At 38.6% G+C, this 25309-nt stretch overlaps 1 protein-coding gene across 5 annotated transcripts; it reads right to left on the minus strand.

The window, feature by feature from the left end:
- Positions 1–423: 423 nt before the first annotated feature.
- Positions 424–25309, minus strand: LOC122083844 (kinesin-like protein KIN-12D). 5 transcript variants are annotated; one of them, XM_042651752.1, is made up of 38 exons: positions 24855–25298; positions 23976–24690; positions 23664–23819; positions 23467–23550; positions 13881–14000; positions 13670–13783; positions 13487–13579; positions 13182–13342; positions 13011–13085; positions 12813–12900; positions 12671–12729; positions 12524–12587; positions 12354–12419; positions 12074–12265; positions 11534–11638; positions 11209–11444; positions 11039–11108; positions 10886–10948; positions 10734–10778; positions 10562–10641; positions 9984–10065; positions 8041–9744; positions 7457–7915; positions 4264–7017; positions 4071–4178; positions 3800–3972; positions 3625–3712; positions 3315–3389; positions 2908–3177; positions 2712–2810; positions 2318–2392; positions 2172–2230; positions 1976–2087; positions 1759–1869; positions 1292–1462; positions 1120–1185; positions 867–986; positions 424–759 (listed from the first exon to the last, which is right to left on the minus strand). In XM_042651752.1, the coding sequence occupies exons 2-38, from the start codon at positions 24687–24689 to the stop codon at positions 751–753; spliced, it is 9120 nt and encodes a 3039-aa protein (XP_042507686.1). In that variant the 5' UTR covers position 24690; positions 24855–25298; the 3' UTR covers positions 424–750. The 5 variants fall into 5 exon arrangements, 4 of the variants coding, with proteins under 4 accessions (XP_042507686.1, XP_042507684.1, XP_042507685.1 ...); XM_042651750.1 differs by having other exon boundaries at positions 424–764; positions 24855–25294; XM_042651751.1 differs by having other exon boundaries at positions 424–764; positions 3809–3972; positions 24855–25293.

The following is a 25309-nucleotide window of genomic DNA, read 5'->3' on the forward strand; positions in this document are numbered from 1 at the left end:
CACATCTCCTCAACGGTCTAAATTCAACCAACCAAGAGTGGTTTGAAATCATACTGAACTTTATTTTGACACATGAAATGATATCTTTGCGCTTAAAATGGATTAAGCGAGAAAGAGTGGTGCTACTTCCAATTGAAATTTGAACTCCAACCGAACTGCCATGGAAAAAATAATACACAATTGCAAGGCAACCCTAGCTGCTCCAAGTGAAATTTGGTCACCAGCCAAACTGCCAAGTAGAAAATAATATACACATGAAAGGCAACCTTCCCCCATAACACTCCCATCACACCCCCTCCCCCCACCCAAAAATAAATAAATAAATCAATGTTGCGAAAGCAAACACTGATAATTCAAAGGAAAAAACTAGATCACTTTTTATCTGCCCTATATGGCGGCTATGATGTTCTGAGAGAGAGAGAGTTGGGAAAGAATCAATCAATATGGACATTTCATTGTCTTACAGAATATGATACAGAATATTGTTAAAGAATAACTAAAGAATAATTTTGACTCTTGATGGTTCATCAGGCAACTGGGTCAGCTAATAGGAGCACAAACAACTAACAACTGAGGCCAATTTCAAGCTTCAAACTGTCAGAGAAAAAGCAACACACTTCCAGGTGAACGACCTGGCGGGTTGACATTGTCTGGGTCTAGCGACTTAAAGCAGACACAAATGAAGTCTGTGATCCCCTTCTTGAGTTTGGTGATGATTGTGGCTTGAGCTCAGACAATCGGATCTTTTCGCTACTTATTCTATTCTGCAGAATTTATCAGATCATTTAGTTGACAATCATTTTCGAGGTTCCAAGGCCTATGTACTCAAAAACAGTCAACAAGCAGACGGAATAGATATCCCATACCTTAAACTTTAAATCTTCCAACTCTGTCTCCAATGTAGTTATTCGATCTTTCATCTGACAGAGTGCCTCTTCTGCTGCAGGGAGGGTTACATCAGATACAGGTCTTGTTATTCCAGAAGCCTGCAATTGCAGTTTAAACAGGAATCGTTATGAGCCCAGTCAAGTTTGCAATTTAAGAATGTTATAGTTAACATTGTAAATACTTGCATTGAGGAATAAAAGAAATTTAAGCAGCTTCAAGATTTCTACTGACCTTTAAAATACTGGTGCATAAACCCACCAGCTTCTCCGCTAATTGGAGCCTCTCTTCATCATTTTCCTGTCATGTATTTATCTGAACCGTAAGGTCCAACTCTCAGCACAGATCAGACCAACCATCCTCTATAGGACTACCACAAAGATCTGTCTCTTCAGTGAATACTAACCTTTGGTTTGTCATTTAATCGTTGCTCCTCATCAAAACCAGTAAAAGGGCTCCTCCCATTAGAAGCACGATAGCGAGCAAGTTCTTCCCTAACACGTGATAGGATAGTCTCTGTTCGCCTCAACTTAGCACTCAAGTCATCATTTTGAATTTTCAACAAATTATTCTCTTCCTGCATTGAGTGAATCAGCTTCACGTTAATTTGGGAAATGCAAAAAAACTATTGAGATGTCAAATATGTTTCAAGACTTAAAATCTTAAAGCATGAAGACAGATGTCACAAAAGGTCAAATTTGAAACTGCTTTCAGTTCACATTGGTCATATTCAGCCCTGCATGCATCTGGTTTGTAACTCACAGAGACTTGACTGAGATGCAAGAGATGCCCATCCGATTACAGGCCAGCCAACTCAGTCCTTGATATTGAGATTCAAACTTTGAAGTCAACCGGAGATAAAAGATTCCGTACCTTAATCTTGGCATGGTGATGGATACGCTGCTGAAGGTTTTGCTGGCCAGAAAGCTTTTTCATTTCTTCTTCAAGTTCCATCACATTCTTTTTATGGTTTGCATTCTCCACCTGCATGGTTTTGTAAGAGTAAGATGATAGGAACAAAAGAAAATCTCCCACATAGCTAGCCCAAAAAAAAAAAAAAAAAGAAGAAGAAAAAGTGAGCTATCTGAACCTTCAACATTTCATTTTCGGTTGTTAAAAATTGATCTCTCTGTCGAAGCTTCTCCAATGCAATGCGAGCAGCCACCATTTCAGCATGTTTTTGGTTTATTTCCTCCAACCATCTACAAAGAAATCGATGAAGCCGCTTGGACATGTTTAAATCAAATAATAAGGAAGGACCAGACTCTGATGCAAAAGTTGACTACCTTTTCTTCTCTTCAATAAACTCATTGATCTGCTGCTTCAGGTTGAACACCTCTTGCTCCTGCATGAAGAATAAGTTTTCAGGAAAAAAAAAAAACACTTTGGAGACAAGTCATCCTCATTTCACTGTTGAAGCAAGATTTTCAACCTTTACTTGGGATTCTTCACCTGGAAGCTGAACCTTCCCTGTTATCTTCTGCACTTGCTGATGATCCATTAATGACTATCATTAACAAAAATAATTGTGGTAAGCATAAAGAAGGTTTAAGGAATATACTGTAGCAGGATGCAACTTAGTACAGGCTCAACCCATCCTTTAAGTCGGGTTAGTCTAGTGCAAACTCTAGGCAGGAATAACCTTGGCCTAATACTTTCATTGTAGTTATTAGACTCAGACCAAGCAACTTGGCCTGATCACTGGTTAGGGGGTTACAGGTTGATCATCCCTCCCTTGTTGCACCCACGCATGAGTTTTCTTAAAGCAAATAGCAACTAAGAACTAACAAATTTGAATTCATATGTTTGTGGATTCATCATCTTACAGCATAGTTGGTCATATCCAACTTTACTCCCAATAAATCTCGTATTACATCATGGGTCATGCTCTCTGCAGCAGCTAGCCTAGCATTCAACATGAATACCTGGACACAGAGGGCCAGAGAATCCAATGTGAAACATGAAGTATATTTGAGTGAAATCAAAGGAAAAATCATATTGAGTGCCAATAGTAATTTTTACCTCCTTCTGTCGGCTTGCAGCTAATGCCTCAAGCTCTTCAATCCGATGCCTCCCTGCAGTAAGCTCCTCGTCCTTCTCAGAGTTTATTTGCTGGGCCAAGCCCAAACCAATGCATTTAAAAGGGGAGCCAGAACCCCTAGACTTAAAAGGGGAAGCAGAACCCCTAGATTTTGCAGCAGGCTTCTCTGGTTTATTTGATGTCGAGTTTGTGACATAGGAGGATGTGTTTTCAGATCTGACTTGTTCAGCCATGGCTTCCAATGCTTTGAACTAGTTTTCAGATTCAAAGTCAATTCAGATGCAGAATTAGAAGAAACGTAACATGATCCGACGAACATCCAAGACAGAACAATGAAAAGATAACCTAAACTCGGGAAATTCGTTACTTTATTGAGCTGTGAACCTACTTTTTGCTTGTACTCACGTGCCTGTGCCTCTGCATGCAAATTTAGCTCAGATATATGTGCTCTGCACTGGGAAATCTGTTGGAAAAGTAAAAAATGCATACTTAAATGCATTAGAACATGGAGCTATATTACAGCTGTTATAGTTGAAGGAAAATGTTGAGGAGCATTAGGGCATGCGACAAGCATTTAATCCTCATGCTGATCGGCGCTAGCACTCTCCATAACAGAACAAGAAAGGAAAACATGACTAAACAGTATTGCATTCAAAACTAAGAAAACAGTAGAAGAAATATGCACCAAGAAGTCAGACCTCTGCATCCTTCTCAGCCATATCCTTCTCAAGAATCTCTATCTGCTTTTGGGCTTCTAGCAAGTCAGTCTCTTTCTCTTGTAAATGCCTGTGGAAAGAGAATGGATGTTAGCAACTTAGCGCCTAAAAACAATAAACAGTTTATATATGAAAGCCAAGATAAGATTGCAGATACCCTCCTGACCATTGGAAGTCAGCATCACCCCTTCCAACGCCTTGAGCTTCTGAATCCATTACAACACCAGAAGTATGCATTAGAAGCATCTGATGCCTCACAGCCTGAAGCTCCATCTCTAGCTCCTCCCTCTGCAACCGCTGCCTTTCAGCGTCCCCTTTGACAATTTCCACCTTGCAAAGCGGAAGTCGAAGGTAAAAGATTAATAATGAATAAATCAAAAGAAAATATATTAATTGAACTAAAGAAAGAAAGGGGCTTCAAAGTTCACCTTGTTTTCCAACACATTTACAGTACATTCTAGCTCTTCCACAGATCTCTCAAGGAGCTTAACTTCCTCCTCCTTGTCTTCAGCATAAACCTTTCTAGACTCTGCTATCTAAGATTTGAATGAATAAACAGGAATCAGAGAAAAGACACAAATGATGGGCAAACAAAGAACTGGGATATAAATCAGCACATACCTGCCGTGCTTCTATTGCAATAGCTTCATTTTCTTCAGCTAAAGCATGCATTTTTTCTAGATTCTCTTTCAATAGAAGTAACTCAGACTCAAGGTTATCCTTCTCATTCATAACTGTGTTCAAATCATTCTTCAAGCTATCAATGAAATAGTTCATCTGGCAAAGGGCATTACCCATTCCAAGAATTTCCTCCTCTAACTTTTCATTGACCTTCCTTCTCTCCATTAATTCCTCTTCAATGGAACTTTTTGCCGCTAAAATATCTTCTATGTGTACTCTCAGCTCATGGCTTTCTTGTGAAAGCAGTTTTAGCGACTCACGCTCCTCTGAAATATCCAATTCAAGAGTAAAGATCATGTTTTTTTTCTCTTGCAATTGAGCTTCAAGCAATTCACCATGAGCTACAGCTTCATCAAGGTCACGTGATTTTACTGCAAGCTCATCTTCTAAAGACTCCAGGGCGACCACCATCTCTTCAACTTCATCTTTATGGTCCTTGGCATTAGACGCCGACTCCTGCAACAAGCTCAGATCAAACAACAAACCTTTCAAAACTTCATCTTTACGCAACAACTCAGCCTTGAGGGATAAATTTTCAGAAATCAGCTCTTCAGCAAGGTGCTCCAACCTCTCAGATTCTTCTATAAACATAGATGCCCGTTCTTCATTTTCACAAGTCTCCCGGAATATATTATTTAACATTGTAATACCTTTTTCCTCCAATACTTGAAATACTCTGTCCCTTGACATATCTAAAGCTTCAACTGAATCAATACAGATCTTAGTATTCAATCGTAGCAAAGAAAGCAAGTCATCCCTGTTTTTCCCAATAGACAGAAGTTCAGCTCTGAAATAACAGTTTTCTTCCTTCAAGGCATTTTTTCTGATAATCTGAGTCTCCAAATCCTGGCTTTTCAAACTAAACTTCTCTGCTGTGACAGAGTGAGAATGTCGAACCTCTTCCAGTTCTACATGTCTGGCTTCTAGATCAGCCCGAAGTCTGCAAATGGAAGTTTCCAGGGAGTGGATCTTCTCATGCAAACTACATTTTTCCTGATCTTTGAGGAACAAAGATGATTGAAACTCAGATTCCTTCTCCGCTAGATCTTTGAGGACTGTGCAATGATGGGCCTTTAGCATGCTTAACTCTATTTCCAGTGACTCTTTTTCCTCTTCCATGGAGCTCATTTTTTTAAATTCCGCATCTTTCAAGTCCAAGTCAGTTTGAAGTCTGAAAACTGAACCTTCAAGCAAGTACACATCATTCTGCAATTTCTGGTTTGTTAAATCAAGGACAGCAATATGATCAGAGGAAGACCTCAGAGTTGTTTCCTTCATTCCTAGATCTTGAAGAAGTCTTTCCCTTTCAGCCTCAAGTTCTTGAACCCGGACTGCTAATCTTTCCTTCATTTCAAGGATTCCACCAAGCTCGTCTTTTAATTTATCATCAAAACTTGTAACTTCCTTCAGTGATTGAATATCTAGCTCAAGGGTCTTGTTGATTGTATCCATCTCTGTGATTTTTAAGCAACTTCGGTTCAACTTCAGTGACAAGTCATGTCTATCAGTACGTGCTTCTTCAATTTCTTTATTTACAAGGGTAACCTCAAGTTCCATATCCGTTAACAATTGCATTTCCATTTCTGCATCTACCTTAAGAAAGATCATTTCTTTCTTTGTATTCTCAAGAATTGCAGTGAGTACAGATTGCTCTCTCTCCAGCTCAGCCTTCCTGGTACCCATGAGTTTCAACTCTGATGCCAAGACTAGTGATTCAATGTCTTTGGCAGTTGAACCAAGCAAAATAAACTCAGCCTGAGATTTCATAACCTCCTCTTTATCTTTGAACACTTGCTCCTGATCTAAAATTGCTGTCAAAGCATTCACATTGTTTAGGTCCAACTCTTTCATTAAAATGGCAAGTTCAGATCCTATAGAGTTTGACCTAGCCAACATTGACTCTTCTTGGAGCTGTAAATCCAAGATTTTCTTCTCAAAAGAGTGCAGCTTGGCACTTAGCTTTCCAGTTTCATCTTCTTTCCTTGTGATGCGATCAAAGCTGTTTTTAATGTCAACCAGTAGTTTCCCCTTAAGGACTCTACATATCTCAAGCTCTCTTTCTGATTTCAAATTGTGGTCCCTCAAATTAGCTATGACAGATGTCGATTCACACAACCCATGATGAAGCAATCCATTTTCTGCATTCAGTCCAGTCACTGTCTCCAGCAAAATCCCCATGTGACAAAGGTGTAGCACTGACACAGCACAATCTTTCACAATAATCTCAGACCAGACATCCTCCAACCATGACCTCATTAATTTCATCGAACATAGAAGCTGAGCCTTGAAGCAGTGGAAATCACATAAAATTGACTCGAATTCTTCCCTGAAAGTGGTATGGACTTGTCCAATGATATCCTCCAGTGCCAAAACTTGACTCATTGTTTCACTCAAATTCAATCTGAACTGCTTTTCTAGGTCATCATACTGGGAGTCCTTCACATAATTAGAGTGCTGTAAGTTCTGAACCTCAGCGGTTAGGAAGTCCTTTTCATTGACTAATACTTCTTCCTTTCTTTTGAGCCTTTCTATTTCAAGCTTTGCATTGTCATTAGCTGCCACCAGTGCATTCACCATTACATCTGCTTCTTTCATTGTTTCTTGAGCTTCTTCAAATTTAGCAAGCAGACAAGAAGCCTCAGCGGTTTTCTGCTCTGCAACCACCTTTGCATTGCTGAGTTCAAGCTCAAGCACCTGTAGAAGACCATTAAAAAAAATTCAAGTGTAATTAAGGAGAAATCTAGAGAAAAATCTCAGGGTGACTCGTCCTACTTAAGAGATCTATCTCATAAAAAATCAGTTTATCACAGCCATCCAATCATCATATTCTCCAGCAAAACAGAAGTCTGAAATGTAATCCAGGAAAAGTCCATGGATCATTTACTTGTATAAAAGAGTTGATGTTTGACTATATATTACTTAAGAAACCCATGGAATGAAATCAAGTGGAGTGAGTCATGTAATTGGCTTATGATCCTCATGGCTACAGGAACATATGATGTCACCATAGGCAACTGAGGACTTGACAGTAAATAGATAGTGAAACATAAAACATGTGAAAAATATATATTGCAGCAAATCTCATGCTATAACTTCAAGGGGGGGGGGGGGAATGAAATATAAAGGTCCACACCTTTTTTGTTTCAAGCCAACAATTGCCAGCTTCTTGTGCAATTTCTTCAACCATCTGCAGCTTATTATCCAATGCTGTAATTTTGAAATCAGATTCTTTTTCCATGCTACTTATCTCCGCTTGCAGTGCAAACACCTGAGCTGTAAGAGATTCAATGCTTTTTCGACCCTCTTTTTCACACTTCCTAATCTCCTCCTTCTCATCAATTAGTTCGGCCATCTGAGCCTGAACATCCATCAAGCTGACCAGTGCAGACTCTAGTTCTTTTCTGAGAAGAACAATCGTTAAATCTTTGTCAAAGATACCTTTAGAATTTCTTTCAGACAATGAATTTTTCAGTTCACATGAGTGCCCATCAACAGTATTGCCTAGTTTGAAAGAACTCTGTGGGATATCTTTATTTGCATCCTCAACTTGTGACCCTTTGTTGCTGCTACCCTGAAGTGTTTCAGTCTTAGTCTGCAATGATATCAAGATAAACTGAATAAATAAACATAACACCGTAAAATGATCTCAACTAGATCAGCAAAATGAAAGGATCAGATGGCTTGGGTCTCTATCAAAAAGCAAGAGTATTAGCTTACCCGCCCCTCATGACTGTCTTCCACACATATATTTGCATGCTTTCCTGGAATATTTATTTTCTCAGGCCGTCTCAACTGATCTGTGTATTCATTCATACTTGAATTGAGTGTGGAAATACCCATTTTAAACTCATTCAGTTTCTCCCTTGTTTTCAAAATGTCATCTTTCTCAAATTCTTCCAGCTTCTGTTCCAAACTACAAAAATGCTTCTTCTCCTCAAAAAGTTGGGTTTTGAGTGTATTACAGCTTTCCTTAGATGATTCTAGTTCCATTTTCAGAAATTGAATCTGTTTTTCGGCTTCTGCAATCACAACAGCCTGATCACAAAAAAGAGAATCCTTCTTCAAATTCATATCCATGGAATCACTGAGCTGGAGATCTTTCCGCTTCAATGCATTGAGGTGATCAGAGTTTATCTCAGAGAATCTATTTACAATCACAAAAGCAACCATAGCACAAACCTCAGCCTTTCTAATCTGATCCTGTCCCAGCATAACCCTATTCTTTAGCTTTATTATAGCGGTATTTTTCTCATTCAGCTCTGACATCAATACGGCAATCTCATTATCCTTGTCACTTCTTTCCTGGTGTTGTGCTTCAGTTATAGCCAATGCAGCACCTCTGAGGGACCTCAGCTTCCATTCCATGTCACTTTTAATATTATTCGCATCCTCCAGACACCTTTGAAGTTCTTCAATCAAAGATTCTTTCTCGGAGATGGTCCTTATCATCCACACCACCTGCTCACCAATCCAAGTCCTCTGAGGTAGGGAACTTGATATCAAATCAAGCTGATCAGAGGCTTCATTGAGTGCCTCATGCCCATCAGCAAGAGATTCTTCAATCTCACAGCCCAATCTTTCCCAGTCTTCAGATAATGCTCTTATTTCCACATCTTTCTGCTCAAGTACTTTGCCTAGCCTTTCGTTTTCTTGGGTCATCAAATGTAGCCCTTCCTGCAGCACCTTCAATTCACTCTCCAGAAGCATCAAACTTTGTTTGCTCTGCATCTCTTTTGTGTTACCATCCTCAACTTGCTGCTGAAGAGTTGCAAGTTCTTCTTGCAAACAGACAATCACCTCAGCAGTTTCAGCCTCTACCTGGCAGCAAACTTCATCCATTTCCTGTTCGTGGGATGTCTGAAATGCCCGATCGCTTTGGTACCACATATTTAATCTCTTGGCCTTTTCAAGAGAATCTTGCATCCTATTCAATTTTTCCTGTAACGGGGAACTCTCATTCCTGAGGTCCTTCAAAGGTGGGGGATCTCTTATTTCTTGACCACATACTCGGTCCTTCAAAATGGTGATTTCCTGCTCTTGTTTACTCAGAAGCTCCTCATAGTAACCGTTTCTGTCCCTAAGGTCCTCCAGTTCATTTATTGATAAAATATGTTGAGATTCAAGAGCTTCAATTAAATTCTTTGCATCTTTCAATTCAATCTTTGCATCTTCAAATTGCTTGCTAATCTGCAAACACCTCTCTTTTGCCAACTCAAGGTTTCTACACATGCACAGAGTCCTTTCCTCTACATCATCACGAGACGATCTTTCTTCCTGGAGTATAATCTTTAGTATATCCAACTCCAGTTGCAAATTCATGGTTTCTTCTGTGTGCTTCATTAGCATTTCATGCTTCCATTTCTCTTTTTCAACTTCTTCAAGCAAGTGATTCTGATTTGGTTTAGATTCTGCCAAGGACTCCTGAAACATTTATACACAGGTTAGCAACTTGCAGACTTCATGGAATAAATCTAACTACACAAATGCTGCCAAGGTACCAGGCCTAAGCATGGGTGAAGGAGGGTGCTTCCAGTTTGGCAGAAAGCATTAACCTTCAACCAAATCAAAACATTTAAAACTGACACTTTATTGAGCCATAGCACTTGACACAAGGATTTTGGGTTGAGTTGAAATGGAAAGCATGCATTAATATAACTCACCTTCTGAGGATTAACATTGGCATCTGTATCAAGGGGTGCAGGTTTGAGGTTCCTAAATTGAGCATGCAGATCATCTAGCTCTCTGCAGAGAACAACAAGGGACAAATAATGACACAAAATTAAATACTGATGCAAATTTTAATTGGTCACAAACTATGTGAAGTAGACAGTTACACATGTATCACTTTCAGAAAGAGATATATAGAAACAGATTGACTAGCCTCAAGACCTGCAATGCTGAAAGATTACTCCAGTCTTTATACTGTACTAATAGAATTGTTCTCTAAATATTTTAGCCAATACAGTGCAATATCAAATGAATGTACTAAGAACAAGTTCATGTGCATAGAAACTATATCAAGAATGATATAAAAATAATAGTGAACAACAAGAGACATGTATGACCAATTAAATTCTATCAAATTCAAAGCATTGCATTAGTTCAAGAAGCAAATATAACATGAAGCCTTACAAGGACAAACTTCAGAAAATGAAATGTCCTTGTTAACCCAGTTCTAACTTCTAAAAGACCAAATAATGCCAGCAAACTCAAGATCAGAGGACTAGGTTGCAATTACCTCGTGAGTTTTGAATTGATTTCCATGCAAGATTTTAGGTTTTTCCTGTAGTCTTCTAACTCTTGGCGGGTGTTTTCCAACTGTAATTAAAGAAAAATAATTGAGGTCTATGAGGCAGTCCTACAAAAATAAGATGATAAACCACATTGTCAATATGGCGGAAATTAGCAACCTCCAAACGAAATGAGTCATCTTCTCTGCCAACATTCCCAGCTTCCTGTGCCCACAGAATATTTGTCATGGCCAGTAAAAAGAAAAGAGTGAGATAACAAAAACTCAATGATATAGATGCAGCAGAAGTTTAGGGACATGAAACCAACCAACCTGAGTTAACACACTCATATCTTGGCCTTGCCTCGAAATTTTCACATCTAGGAACTGAACTGCCTGTAAAACAGAACCTTATTTACCATATATATTATAAACTAAAGTCACATGACAAAACCATCCATAATTTCGTCTTAGATAGACAGAGACCTTATCCCGTAACTCAGATACTTCAGCCAGAAGGAGTTCTCTCTCCCCTTCTTCATAAAAGTCTTGATACCTACAGGTACAAAAGATGGAAAGGGTGGTATAGTAAGCATATAGTCAGCATAGCAATTGGGATCATCCACAGTAGGCTCAATCAGATTTAGGGGTATAACCTTCTAAGTTGATCTAAAAGCCTGATATTCTCCATTGCAAAACGAGTCACTTCTGGGTTCCTATCAATTCCAGCTCGAAGTAACTCATTCTCTTTTGATAGTGCTCTATTTTCTTCCATTAGGTATGTATCATAAGGCAATAAACCTCCAATTAGTGATTCCATCCCTCGAATCTTATCCTCCCGGAATTTCAGCATCATTTTAGTGCGAAGAGTGTCTTCTTCCCTTTGGCGAACCTGAGAACCAATGGTGATGTAGAATAAGCTACAAATTTCTGAGAGAACAGAGGCAACAAGGTCTAGTACCACTTCAAAAGCAGATTTACCAAACGGTTCAACTGTTCAATTTCAGCTTCAAGTTGCTTAATTGAAGTATCTGACATCTTTTCTCTCCTCAAGGCACCCGCAAGTATCGTTTCCAAAGATTTCAACTGATACATAAACAGATGACCAACCATGTTTAGTGCATCATAAAACCAAAGAAATGCAAGTAGATTTTCCAACCATAAAAAACTATGGGGTTTAGAACATCCCTGTGTATGTTGACTGCAATCTAGAGGGCAAATCCTGGAAAACAAGACTCAAGGACCATGCAGTTACAGAATATGTTACTGATCGAAGTGAAGTGAACAAGCCGTGTGTGTGTGTGTATGAGTGCATCAAAGAAAGAAGGAGAGGGTCAGAAATAGCTATTAACTAGATGTTATAATGGTTTTCAAATGAGATGCCATACACTTGGCACCAGCAGGTCAACCACCCACTATTTTCAGGTGTTATCCGGACAAAACATGTCCCAGCTGAGATCCTAACCATCTTCTACAAATGCAAAATATTATTGAAACTAAATAAACTAAAAGAATAACCACCTGTTTTGTGGACACTCTCACAGTGCCCAATGGTGCGGATCCATGAAAATCTTCGGCTTTCTGATGATCCATTTCAGGTATCCTTTCCAGAGAAGCAGTGTCATATCCTTCCCCGTCAGTATCCACAAGCATTGTTGAACCAAATGAAAGAGATCTAGAGACATTCTGACGCTTAAGAACAAAAAGCTCCTCCTGTTTTATAAATCTCCAATTAAATACCAAATTCAAAAGCCATGGTGAAACATTTTAATGATGCTGCGATGATGCCAATGCCATTCACCTTTAAAAGTTGTATCTGGTGTCGCAATGCAAGCACATCTCCCGAAGAATCTTCATTCACAACGGCCTTGAATTTAAAGAATAGAAAATAAATCAGCTGTGAACAGGTTGTTTCCTAAAGAAATCTAATCCCTTTCATATCAATTGAAGCAATAAGCAATGTGCCATTACATTGTTTTGAATAAGTTTTGCCCGTTGGGCAAACTTTAAAGTGCTTAGTGTTTCAGCTGCACAACTGCAAAATACAAAGGTCAAACAGAATTAGTTCACAATAACAAACTGAAGGAGAAAAATTCAACATTAAGGGGCTGACCCTACCACATAGAAGGGCTGACATTAGCAATGATCATTGTCTTGGAGTTTCCACCAAGCGAGTCCTACAATACATTTCATGTCACACTTAACATCTAAACTAGGTAAGCTAACATGAGAGCTGAAAATTTTAAATTGTTAATCTAACCTGAAGAAGGAAGGTCAATCTTGAATCTCTGTAAGGAACATGTCGTTGTTTCCCTTGTGCCACATCCACTAGAAGCATTATTACATGACTGTAGCAAACAGATTGAGTTGATGAACCAGGGTTCAGCGCAATTATCATTGTTAATAACTCCATCCATGCTGAAATATAATTGAAGCAAATTGATATCAAATGAAGTACCCAAGTGTAGATAATGATTTGTTGATGTTTGCAGCCTCCTTTAGGCGTTCACCTTCAGCACCAGACGTTTTCTGCCTGTTATTGATGGTAATATGTAGTTGTATCATTGTCCAAGATGCAAATCATGTTCCAAAGAATACATATTCAACCATTTTGGCAACCCTAAGTTACCTTTCTGAACCAGCAAGATCTACAAGGTTTAGCCTTGCAAATCGTAGGTTAGTTGTGGAATCATTTTCCCACCTACTCTCAATCACGCACGTAAAGACACAATGTGATCGGCTACTCTCTCTGTTCATGTTTGTGGCTGCAACTCTCCTATTTGCAGCACCCTATTAAGAAATTTACAGATCTAATGAATAAGAGAAAGAGCAGGGAGGGAGGGGAAGAGAGAAAAGGGGCCTTTGCAGTTCGAATGAAAACAAGTTCAAATAAAAAATTCAAATAAAAAAAGACAAGGATTAAAGTTAGTTTACCAGGCTAAGAAGCTTAAGAATATCAGTCACAGTCTGGACTTCAAATTCAGTGAGATTTTCAACATATACACCCTTTTTAATATCCTCTCGCAACTACAAAATTTAAAAGACTCAGTAACTAAATAATAATCCAATTCCCTAAAGGTGACAAAATTACTAGGAAAGAGTGAATTTACAACTTACAAGCAAATTCGTGGATGATGGGTCAAGAAGATCCGTAATTTGTTCATTGTAAATCTCTAAGAATGAGCACTTGCAATGGTACTTTAACTTTTCATCCCTTCGGCTTTCCTCTTCCTGCAATTAGGATAATCAGATGGAAACCTCAACCAGTTGCCTTGTGTACTATTCAAAAGATGAAGTAGAAATACAAAGTGTAGAAGGAGAAAGTTACAGCTCTTATTCTTGCAAACAAGAACTCAAATATGCGTGGCGTCATTCCACGGTTTGCGCTTGGCTTAACTTCCAATTCATCAATCTCACCAAGCATCGTATAAGTTTTCCCGCTTCCTGTCTACATGAGCACAACATTTCAAAGAAACTAAATATCAATGCCTTTTATCATCAACTATTTGAAAATTTTGTAATCGGGATTCTGATGCAGCTACAAGATCTAGTTTGATTTGATAAAAATTAGAAGACATTTTTTTTATTTTATTACCAAAAAAACAAGGCAACCATTTCCAGCTTCCCTGTGTTTACATAAAAAAATATCATTCATGAATAAAGAGCGTAAGTAACAAGAACCCCCTTTCAATGGGATCAAAAGCACAACAAAATTTAAACCCTAGAAAAGATTACAAATTTGTATTGCATTCCTTGAGAAAATCTATAAAAGGACCATGCAAAGGGTAGACATTTTCACCCCAACTCCCCCGAATGACTTCTTTAATGAAATCTATGGACAATTCTCCTGTTGAGATCAAACTGCCTGGTTAATTTTCAATCTGGGAAATCGTTTAGTAGAAGCATAGAATATGACAATATGGTATATTCAGGACCATCTCCATGTGCTGCAGCTGGAAGAATGTGTAAGAAGATGCAAGTTCAACCATTTAACCAGTTTCTTTTGAATCAGAAAAGATAAGTTTGTAGAAAATTGCCTATAAAATGATTGTCATTGAAGAGATTGTTAAATCATCACCCGTAAGTCATGGATCATGTAACTAATAACAGAAAGAAAGAAAAAGGTAAACCCTATTGAAATTTATGCAAGCTTCAATCTTTGATACTTATTAGGTTGCCCAAGTACTAGCTATAAAGATGCAGGATTGGTTTCTTTCCTTGTATAACTATATATATATATATTCTATAATATTCCTTCCCTTGTAGACCTACCTATAGAAACGCAACCCTAAAATGATGTAGGAAATAATGGGAAAACAAGAACAAGAAATCACACAATGCACACAGATTTACGAGGTTCGGCAAGATAGCTTATGTCCTCGATGAGATGACATCCTGCTTCACAATCAATGGAGAATAGGGTTACAGTGCTCGTCCTCATGCCTCTCTCAGCTTTCTTATAGAGAAAGAAACTCACTACAAATATAGCGAAACCCTATAAAGGAAATTTAAAGAAATACCCTCTGGAATCAGCCCACTTTTTCCACAAATGGAATTTAAGACATCGTATCCCCAACACTACCTTGTATAGGTCCATTTTTGTTCATTTATATTCCCTCTACATGAATACAAGACAGAGAATTTTTCCAATTTCATAGTATCAAAGCAAATCTCCACGATAGCCAAGCGTTCCCCTAGTCCTGCAACAATAGTTTCCAATCACCTTCCTTCTGGTCTTGCAATGATAGTTTCTGATCACTTTCCCCTTGTTCTGGCAGCGATAGTTCCCACCCCCTCCTTTGTGTTCTGCCTCTCTCACTTTGAAGGCTCCACCCTACACTCAACCTTTCTCCTGTACTCCTGTGCACACCCTATTTCACCCCTATCACCCATAATCTAACGATCCTATTTGCTGTCACCTATCACCCATCATTAGTTGTGTGATACACCAACGCCCATTTGCTGCTATAGGCTCCATTGTTATGCCTTCCATTGACTGCTAAACTGATTTCTTTCATTCCAGTATTATTTTCTTTGTTCATAATGGAGAAATATGAGATGTTTGTCTGTTAAAATTTTGTGGTACAAATTATGGTGTTTGGCGGTTTCAGATTCAGTTTTTAGTGGAAGGGAAAGGTCTGTGGGGTTATAGCGATGGATCTGAACCCCAACCGTCTATTCTCTGATCCTTCCAAATTGGTTGCTTTGATTGATAATGCTAAGATTATTATATTGATGCTTAGCACTATTGATCCTCACATTGGTGTTCCTATGTGCGGTTTCTCCACAACTTGGGAAATGTGGTCATATCTTGAACAGGTTTATCAGCAATCAAATTTAGCCAAGAATTTCAAATTGAATATTATGTTGGCTTTAAGACATTATGGAATGAGTGCGAGCAAGCTAATATGGGAATCGATTATCTGACTGTTGAGTTAGCAACTTATAGAACTTGTTCAAGCTAAATTTGAGAACTAGACTATGAGGTAATTCAAGCTAACAACATCAATAGGGGTGCCCTACCTGATATTTATTCAGTTCTTGGGGAGTTTCTTTAGGAAGAGATTTGGCTTATTACTCAGACTACCCTAGACCAAAAGAAGGATGATGTTGTGTTCTTAGCCAATGATACCAAATACAAGTCCTTTTGTTCTCATGATCAATGTTATGAATGCAAGGCCACTGTTCATACTACTTCTCACTACAAGAAGCATAATTTTTTGTATTTACTATATAAAAGATGGTCACATTATCTTTTAGTGCAAAGTGAAACCTTCGAGAAATTTTGCCTTTGGTCAGCACGCCATTCAACCAAAGGCTTATCAGGCTTTTGAGACACCATCTATTAGGACTCCACTTGGTTCTGAGGGAACTACTGCTTCTGCTAGTATGTTGGATGAGGTTACACAATTAGTCCAGAGCAAAGTGAACTCTACTATTTCTTTTTCATTTTCTACTATTTACTTGTCTGGTAAAGTTTCCCTTTTTTTTTTGTTCCCCTTCTGCTACTCCTTTGTGAATTCTTGATTCTAACAAGAAATGAAATATTTCAATTCTTTTTCATTGAATGACTATTCATTTATTATATTTTCATTCAAATAGTGGGGCAGGAAGGCTCTATGGAAAAATGGTGGTTCAATTCGATATTGTCTAACAAGGAGTTAGAACACAGATGTGGGCTAAGTAAATCAATAGACAGGCTTGGTGCTATTGGATATACTAGCATGCTCGTAATCATTTGACTATGTTTTTTCTTCTACTGTTGGTCTGTTGTTACTAAACCTTACATTAATGGTTGACAAATTATTATTCCTAATGGTGATAGGTTAGACATCATTGGTATAATTTGTTCCTATATACTCCCTCTTCTCATCCCCTTCAATTAACTAATGCCATTTGTATTACTAAGCTTACTACTGATCATATTTCCATTGGTCAATTGGTTGATCAGGGTTATATTATTAACTCTTCTCATGGTTGTGTGATTCAAGACCCCGCGCATTAGGAACATGATTGCGAAGGGGCGTAAGGTTAGTCGCTTGTTAACAGTGGAGTTTGAACTACAGAAGAGAATGTCTTGTCTTACCTCTTCTAATTCATCTAGTTCCTCTTTCTTATTTCATTGTCATAAGATTTCTCTTCTAATCATTTGTGGAGTCTACGGCATTGCTGGTTAGGCCATTTATATTCTGAAAAATTGGACTATTTGTTTTGCAATGGAAGCTTAAAAATAAAATTTCTTCGTTGTATGGAAAAATCATGTAAAAGCACCCACTTACCATTTTCTTCTTGCTTTTCTATTAGCATTGCATATTTTAATATTTTTCAGGACCCCTCACCTATTTTGTCTTAGTTAAGTTCTTCTTATTATTTAATGATAATAAGAAGGTTAAAAATAAAATTTCTTCTTTGTGTGGAAAAATCATGTAAAAACACCTACTTACCATTTTCTTCTTGCTCTTCTATTAGCATTGCATCTTTTAATATTTTTCATAGGGGTGTTTTGGACCCCTCGCCTATTTCATAGGGATGTTACGTGACATATGCATAGTTGTCAAGGCATCACCAAGGCGACGACTTGGCGTCCAGGCAGTTTGGTTGGGGCGACAGTCGCCTTGTTGCTCTGCATGTTGCCTTGTGTTTTGGCGCTTATTTATGCCAAATATCATTTAAGTAACTTAAGATATTATTCATAAATAAACAAAATACCCCCTATTTGAATCCAATAAAAATAGTTTAAAAATCAAATTCCGAAAGGATAAAAAGGCAATCCCCCAGTCCAAGAACAAAAATTGGATTTTGGTTATAGGGGCAATTTTTGACTTTTAAATGTTAGGGTTTTTCTCAATTATGAAAATTTTATAAATCCTATCAAGTTAAAACATTGCTAAAAAAGGTCCTTCAATCCATGTATCTCTACTGGTTTGGCACAATCGTCCTCCCACCTCGATCATCAAGTCATTTGAGGGTCTTCTCAGCTCCTTCCTCTAGAAAGGTTCTGATTCCTCCAAATTCCTTAGACCCCTCAGTTGGACGAAAGTCTGCCTTCCCAAATCTGAAGGTGGGCTTGGAATCAGAAGAAACAAAGATGTCAATTTTGTTGGTGTGCTCAAACTTATTTGGAAGATCATCTCTAACCAGAAAAGTATTTGGGTTGATTGGATCCACTCGGGTTTGCTAAAAAAAACACGTTTTGGATTGCCCCTCTCCTTTTCGATGCGTCCTGGATCTGAAGGAAAATCTTTGAGCATAAACATATAGCCCTTTCTTATATCTCTTATTCAATTGGAAACGGGCAAGCTACCTCCCTGTCGAAGGATCTTTGGCATCCCTTGAGTATCTTATCTCACTTGGTGTCCCCCAGAATCATCTATTCCTCCGGTATTCCTATTGATGCCCGGGTGTCCTCCATCCTCTCTCCCAATGGCTGGTCGCCCCCTCGTGGCCCCCCTCCCCTGCTTGACCTCTGGTCCTCCCTTCCCCCATCCCCCTAGGCATCGGGGCAGAGAAGACTATTGTATTTGGCCCCCCTCTTCCAATGGGATATTCTCCTCTGCCTCCGCTTGGTCCTTTGTCCGCAACCCTTCCCCGCCTATTCCTTGGCATAGATTAGTTTGGTTTAAAGGGCATTTCCCTCGTTAAAGCTTCACACTCTGGCGCTACCTGTTGAATGCCTTCCCACTCAGCCTTTCTCATCCATTGCCAGATCCCCATCAATCCTACCTGCTACCTTTGCCCTTCGGGCAACGAGGACATTCCGCACCTTTTCTTCTCCTACCCTTTTTCTAATCAAGTTTGAAAATTTGTCCTGTCCAAATGTTGGCCTTCTAGAAGACCTATCCTCCCCTTTAACAGAGAATGTATTTGGGTCGACATATCCTTCTCTGGTTTGATTGTAACAACCCAAGAATACGGTAAGTACCAGACCCGCCTGGGAGATCGGTGAGGTGTCGCCACCAAGAATACAGCAAGTACCAGAGGGTTTAAGAGATCAGTGAGGGTGTACAAACTTTAGTCCCACATCGCCTAGGGAGAGATTATTGGGCTAGTTGATAACCTCTAGCCTCCTTAACATGACACAATACGTTTTAAAGCCTTGAGGCCCACAGGCCAAAGAGGACAATATTGTGCAATGTTAATAAGGTCGGGGTGTTACAAATGATATAAAAGCAGACACTGACAACATGTGAGGCCACAGTGGGGACGTTGTACCGAAAGGAGGGAAGTGTAACGACCTAAGAATACGGCAAGTACCAGACTAGCCTGGGAGATCGGTGAGGTGTCCCCACTAAGAATACGGCAAGTGCCAAGGGGTTTGGGAGGTCCGTGAGGGTGTGCAAACTTTAGTCCCACATCGCCTAGGGAGAGATTATTGGGTTAGTTGATAATATATAGCCTTCTTAACATGACACAAAGCTTTTTAAAGCCTTGAGGCCCACGGGCCAAAGAGGATAATATTGTGCAATGTTAATGGGGTCAGGGCGTTACATTGACCATCTGTGACACTATTAAAAAACTTACTTTTTGTGCTACGATCAGCCACCTTTGGATGGAACGCAACATCCGTAGATGGACCCCCAAATCTCAATCTCCGGATAAGATTTGGAAAGCTGTCTACTTTGATGTTGCTTCTAAAGCCCATATCCTCCATTCCCTAACCGCCCGGTCCCTAACTCCTAAGAAACTCCCACATCATCTCCTCTTGGAACCTTCAGGTTAACCTTATGCAACCCCCTTGACTGCCTCTCTTGGTTCTGTCTTTGTCATGCCCGTAGCATCATTAGTTTCATTTTGACTAGTCTTGTTGTTTTTCGTTTGTGGTCTCTTTGTATTTTTTTTTAGCTCCTCCTATGGCTGCTCTTGTTAGCTTTTGGCTCCTTCCCCCCGGCTCCCCACTTGTATATTCTTCTTCTTTTGGTAATGAATTTTTTATTCATCCAAAAAAAAAAAAAAAACATTGCTAAAAACTAAAAGTCCAACGAAATAATCTTGTCTTTTGATATCCATAAAATTATTTTCATTCAGGCGATTTTAACAATGTTCGTGCACTTTAAAATAAGTTTAACCGGAGCATAAGTCATTACAACTCAGATTGAAGTAATCTTAGACTTATCGGAATGCTGGTTTTATGTTATACATAATACAAAAAGTCTCATATAAAAATCATTTGACCTGTCAAACTTATTATGGAACAAGAGCATTTCTCTAAATGTTGATTTTTTATGACTTAATGTGACTTAATATTGATTTTTTATGATTTGATGTGGCTAAACGTTGATTTTTAATGACATGATGTGGCTTAATGTTGATTTTTTATGATACAAGGTACATGTAGCTTACTAAAAAATGATAGAAAATAGGAAAAATAAAAATAACACTTGTTCGCCTTAAGGTGGGTGCCTTCTCGCCTAAGCGCTTAGATAGCCCTCCAGCCTTGGTTCGCCTTGGCGCCGTGACAACTATGGACATGTGTGGATCTATTTCATGCATAAAAGGTCTAAGTTTTTTATCATCACAAATCATTCTCTACTATGGTTCAAACACGGCTTATTCCAAATCAAAGGGGTTTTTCTTTAATTCTGATGGTGAATACCTACCTTCAAAAATTATGTCGATCAACTCCTCAGCAAAATGGGATTTCTGAGTGCAAAAATTATTATAATTCTTGCTATTGTTCAGGAATACTTCAAGATTCTGATGTTCCCATAATTGTTTGGATTGAGGTAGTCTCCACCATAAGATTTCTCACTAATCGCACTCTATCTATTACAAAAACAACATCCTTGATATTGTTTATTTGGTTCTATTTGTGACTTCTTTACTTCAGGTTTTTGGTTGTTTGTGTTTTGTTCACTTACCTTTTTATGAATGGACCAAACCTTATTCTTAGGCTCCCATATGTATGTTTGTGAACTACAGTTCTAAACATAAAGCTTTTGTATGTTATGATCCATCTCTTCATTGCTTGGTCTCTCTTGTCATGTTGTTTTTATGGAGCATATTTTCTTTTATGCTCATTGTGTATTCTTATTTTTCATTTGTTTCTTTTTTCCTCTCTTTGATATCCCTCCCACTCTTCTTCCGCTCCTCTTCATGTGTATCAATGCCGATGACAATGAATGACTCCAACTGCAATGCCCCCCCACCTTCTCCGGCGGTGCTTGTGTCTGCTCGATCATCAACATCAAATTCTTCTCCTGAGGTATTTCTTGTTAATTCTAATATTTCCTTACATGTTGTTCCTTCTATGGATCCTATTGTTTCTTCTTTTAATCTTATTTTTCATCAATCTACCAAGGTTTTTAAACCTCCTCATTGGTATGTATTTTCACAAAATATTTCTTTAACTTTTCTCACTTCTCTTATCCTTTCACTTCATTTGCTTTGTTTGCTCCCTTGGCTTCTGTTACTTCTCCCTTTGTCTCTTCAGATCCTATTTCTCTTCCTAAATCTTACCAACAAGCATGTCACATTCTTTCTTGGCAAGAGGCTATGGTTTCTAAACTATATGCTTTAAGGGAAAATGATAGTTGGGATCCTATGCCTACTCCTCCAAATACTCCAATTATTGGGTATCATCAGGTATATTCTATGAAGCTCAAGTCTAATGGCTCTATTGATTGGTATGAAACTCACCGGGTTGCTCAGAGTAATAAACAGGAATATGATATTGACTTCTTTGACACATGTTCTCATGTTGCTAAGATGACAATCGTTTGTGCAGTCTTAGCTCTTTCAGTTGTCCATTAATGGCCTATTTTTGAAATGGACGTTAAGGATGATTTTTCCCATGGTCGTGTGAAGGAAAAGGTTTATATGCAACAACCTCCTGGTTTTTCTTGCGAACAATGTATGGTGTGTAGACAGGAAAAAAATTTATATGGTTTAAAACAAGCTCCTAGGGCTTTGGTTTTAACGTTTTCAGGAAGTTCTTGTTCGTTCATCCTTCTCCTAAAGGAATGGTGTTTGTTCTGCCGTATATGGATGATATTTTTATTATTGGAGATGATATTGAGGACATTACAATGCTTAAATCAATTTTGAATTCTTAATTAAAATGAAGGATTTGTGTTGAGTACTATAATCATGGTTACTTTTTTAATCAACACTAATAAGTCCAAGATCTAATTAAATTTGGCCAACATAACTAATGGTAAGAAGGTTGATACTCCTATGGAAGTTAATGTTAAATACTCTAAGCACGCTAAAGAATCTCTTTTGGATCTTACCACATATTGACAGCTTGTGGGAAGCTTCATCTATCTTACTATGACTCGTTCTGATACTGCTTATGTTTTCTATATTATAAGTCAGTTTGTTTCATCGCTTTGTCAGTTGCACCTCACTACTACTCACCATATTGTTCAAGGATTATTTTTCTCATCTACTCTTCACTTCAACTGCATGCCTATCCTAATGCCAATTGGGCTGGTTGTCTAGGTACTTGAATCTCTACTTTAGGATGGTGGTGTATTTTTTTCTTGGCGGCTCTCTTATTTCTTGGAAATGTAAGAAGCAACATACATCTCCCAAGTCTTTTGCTGAGGCTAAATATCTTTTCATGTCATCAATTAGAAGTAAGATTGTTTGGCTTTATTTCATTTCTGGAGCCTACAGCTCTTTATGCCAATAATACTAGCTCCACTCACATTTCTTCCAATCCCTTATTTCATAAACGCACGAAGCACGTTGAGGTTGATTGTCACCTCACTCATGAGAAATGAGCAACCTCATTTCTCTTCCTTACTTAGCTTCTGCTCATAAGATTGCATGTTTTTTTACCAAAGTTATGTCTTTAGCTCGCCATCTTTATCTTGTAACAAACTTATGCTGTTCACCCAACATCAGTTAGGGGGAGTGTGTAAAGATGCAGGATAGGTTTCTTTCCTATATATTTTGTGCAATATTTCTTTCCTTGTGTAGACCAACCTTGTATAGGTCCATTTTTGTGTACTTACATTCCCTTCTCCTTGAATACAAGAAGACAGAATTTTACCAATTCTCACTACTAGGGTGTCGGCTAGTATGTAGCAATTACACACCATTTTAAAAAATTTTTACAAGAATGTCAAGTTAACAACTATAGTAGACACTCCCATACTTTAAGAGGATAATATGTATTAAGCATGTGGCCATATGACTGTCATGCGGCAGCTCAAACAAATGAAACAATCAGATCATAGGCTCAAACTCAAATTAAAAAATAAATAAATAAAGAAAGATAGAAATACCCAATCATAAAAAAACATATGGATGAAGGATATAATTCTACAAGAGATTGGTTTATTTCTCTAAATCTTGGGATGATAATCTTTCTTGAAGAAAGTGACCTAATTGTTGTCACATGCAGCACATCAACGAATTGGATTGCAGACTCAAGCTCAAGGGAAGTATACAACTTCTTAAAAAAGTACCTGGCCATAAGCAAACATACAGCTGTTGTAACCCGAAAGGCAATTCTCAACCATTGGCAGACCTCCAACTCTGAAAAGCATTTCCTGCATAAAGTCCAATTTTCAAATGGAAGTCAACAAAGTTAAACTTCAGTTGGCTCTTTTCATTTCTTTTTCTTGGAGGCTGGGGGTTGGGTGGTTGAAGTTCTAAAGGCAACCTGATTGACTGTTTCACAAGCTACGTGATCAAATGTGAATCGGAATTCCGGCTGTCCAACCCAAGTAATGCTCTGTGTACTTTCTTGCTTCAAGCACCGGAGGTAGCTATGTGAACTCAGCTCCGCATTATTGAGAGGGCGGATACGTATTAAAACCTAGAAAAAAATGCAATAATCATAAAAGTAGAGTATATGAATGAAATTTCAGAACAACCAATCCTTGAGTAGATTAAAGCATAGAAATGTGTACTAATAAATCAGTTTGAAGGAGGACCCTTGAACAATTTATTTAAGGAATATATAAAATCTTACCTGTACATTGTGATCCATCCAGAATGATGGATCCTCTTTAAGCTCGAAGTGAGGCACTTCAGGCGTATTAACAACTGTAGATGGAGTAGAAGAGACTGGGATCCCTCTAGATAGTGCGGCAAAGTTCCCTGCACGAATTCCGCTCATATGAGAGCGAGAGCCACTTAAGGGAGCAAATGCCGGATTTGGAGGCTTGGTGACACTCTTGGTTGGTGTGTTTTGGGTTGAATTGCACTCGGAATTTGTTGATGGAGCTCTTCCTATTGTCCGAGTTGAACGTGGGGTTATGTTCATGCCAGCCCCACGGCATGACAGCGGCGCATGATTCTGGCCATTGCCTACATCAATCCTCCCCTCCTCACGAGTTTCAGAGTCGTTCGAATTGGCATCGCTCTTCACCCACCCAAACCTATTCTTTGAGGAAAACCCTGTGCCTTGTTTATCCGGAGTTCGAAGTGGCAATGTGGCATCATAACCTTTTCCCTTGAACTTCGAAGGGGTTCTATCAAGCTTGCTTCTAAGACTTGCTTCTTGTTCTGTTGCAGATTTGGGGTTTTGAATAGGCTCCTGGATCGAATTTAGAGGAGCCCTTGTCACGTTAATACCTGTGCGATTCAAAGATGAATCTTCCAGGTGTACAGGCACATTCTCAATCTCCTCTGCAGCAGGATTCTTGCCCGAATTGCGTCGAAATAGTTTCAAATCCCTCAGCATTCTGACACAACCAAATTCCGAAACAAATCCATCAAAGAAAAGAAGTAGAAGAAGCAAAATGCAGGTGAAAGTAATGCAAAAACTCTCATAAAGTAAATTTTTTTTTTTTTTTTTACAAGAACAGAAAGACAAATTAAAGAAAAACCGATAAAAATGAAGAAATACCTGAAAGAACAACTGAGAAACAATATCTGAAGGTTGCGAGTTCCTGAAATCGCTCAGAAACCAGAATAAATTGACAGGTAAGTCTTGGTGAGTGGATCAGAAACCTTAAGATCTCCCTTCTCTTGTCATGAATCTTGTAAAACCCGATTTTCCTCTTCAAGTTTTTCTTTTTCGCTTACCTGATCTCGCCGACGCCCTCACTCTCCAAAGTCACTCTCGTACTCTCTCGTCTCCTCGAGCTGAGGTTGAGCTGAATATTTTAGAACTCCTTTGGTTTTTGTAGTTTGAAGTTTGAACTCCTAGGATTCATGGATCAACGAACGGCTGAGAATACGATAATGTTTGAAATCGAGGGTTCCGAAGACGTCGCCGCGCATTTTGAATTGAATTGTGAGGGCATTATTGGAAATAAAAATGGGAATGGATATAATTGTAGCATTTTCTCTTTTTCAAAT

The sequence above is a fragment of the Macadamia integrifolia genome, chromosome 7, assembly GCF_013358625.1.
Source record: "Macadamia integrifolia cultivar HAES 741 chromosome 7, SCU_Mint_v3, whole genome shotgun sequence".
NCBI classification, from domain to species: domain Eukaryota; kingdom Viridiplantae; phylum Streptophyta; class Magnoliopsida; order Proteales; family Proteaceae; genus Macadamia; species Macadamia integrifolia.

Excerpts from the sequence above, each read along its gene's own strand:
- LOC122083844 (XM_042651750.1), bottom strand. The coding sequence starts at position 24,689 with ATGCTGAGGGATTTGAAACTATTTCGACGCAATTCGGGCAAGAATCCT. Across the intron at positions 10,779-10,885 it reads ATATGAGTGTGTTAACTCAG|GAAGCTGGGAATGTTGGCAG; the intron begins GTTGGTTGGTTT and ends CTGTGGGCACAG. Across the intron at positions 2,811-2,907 it reads CTGCAAGCCGACAGAAGGAG|GTATTCATGTTGAATGCTAG; the intron begins GTAAAAATTACT and ends CTCTGTGTCCAG.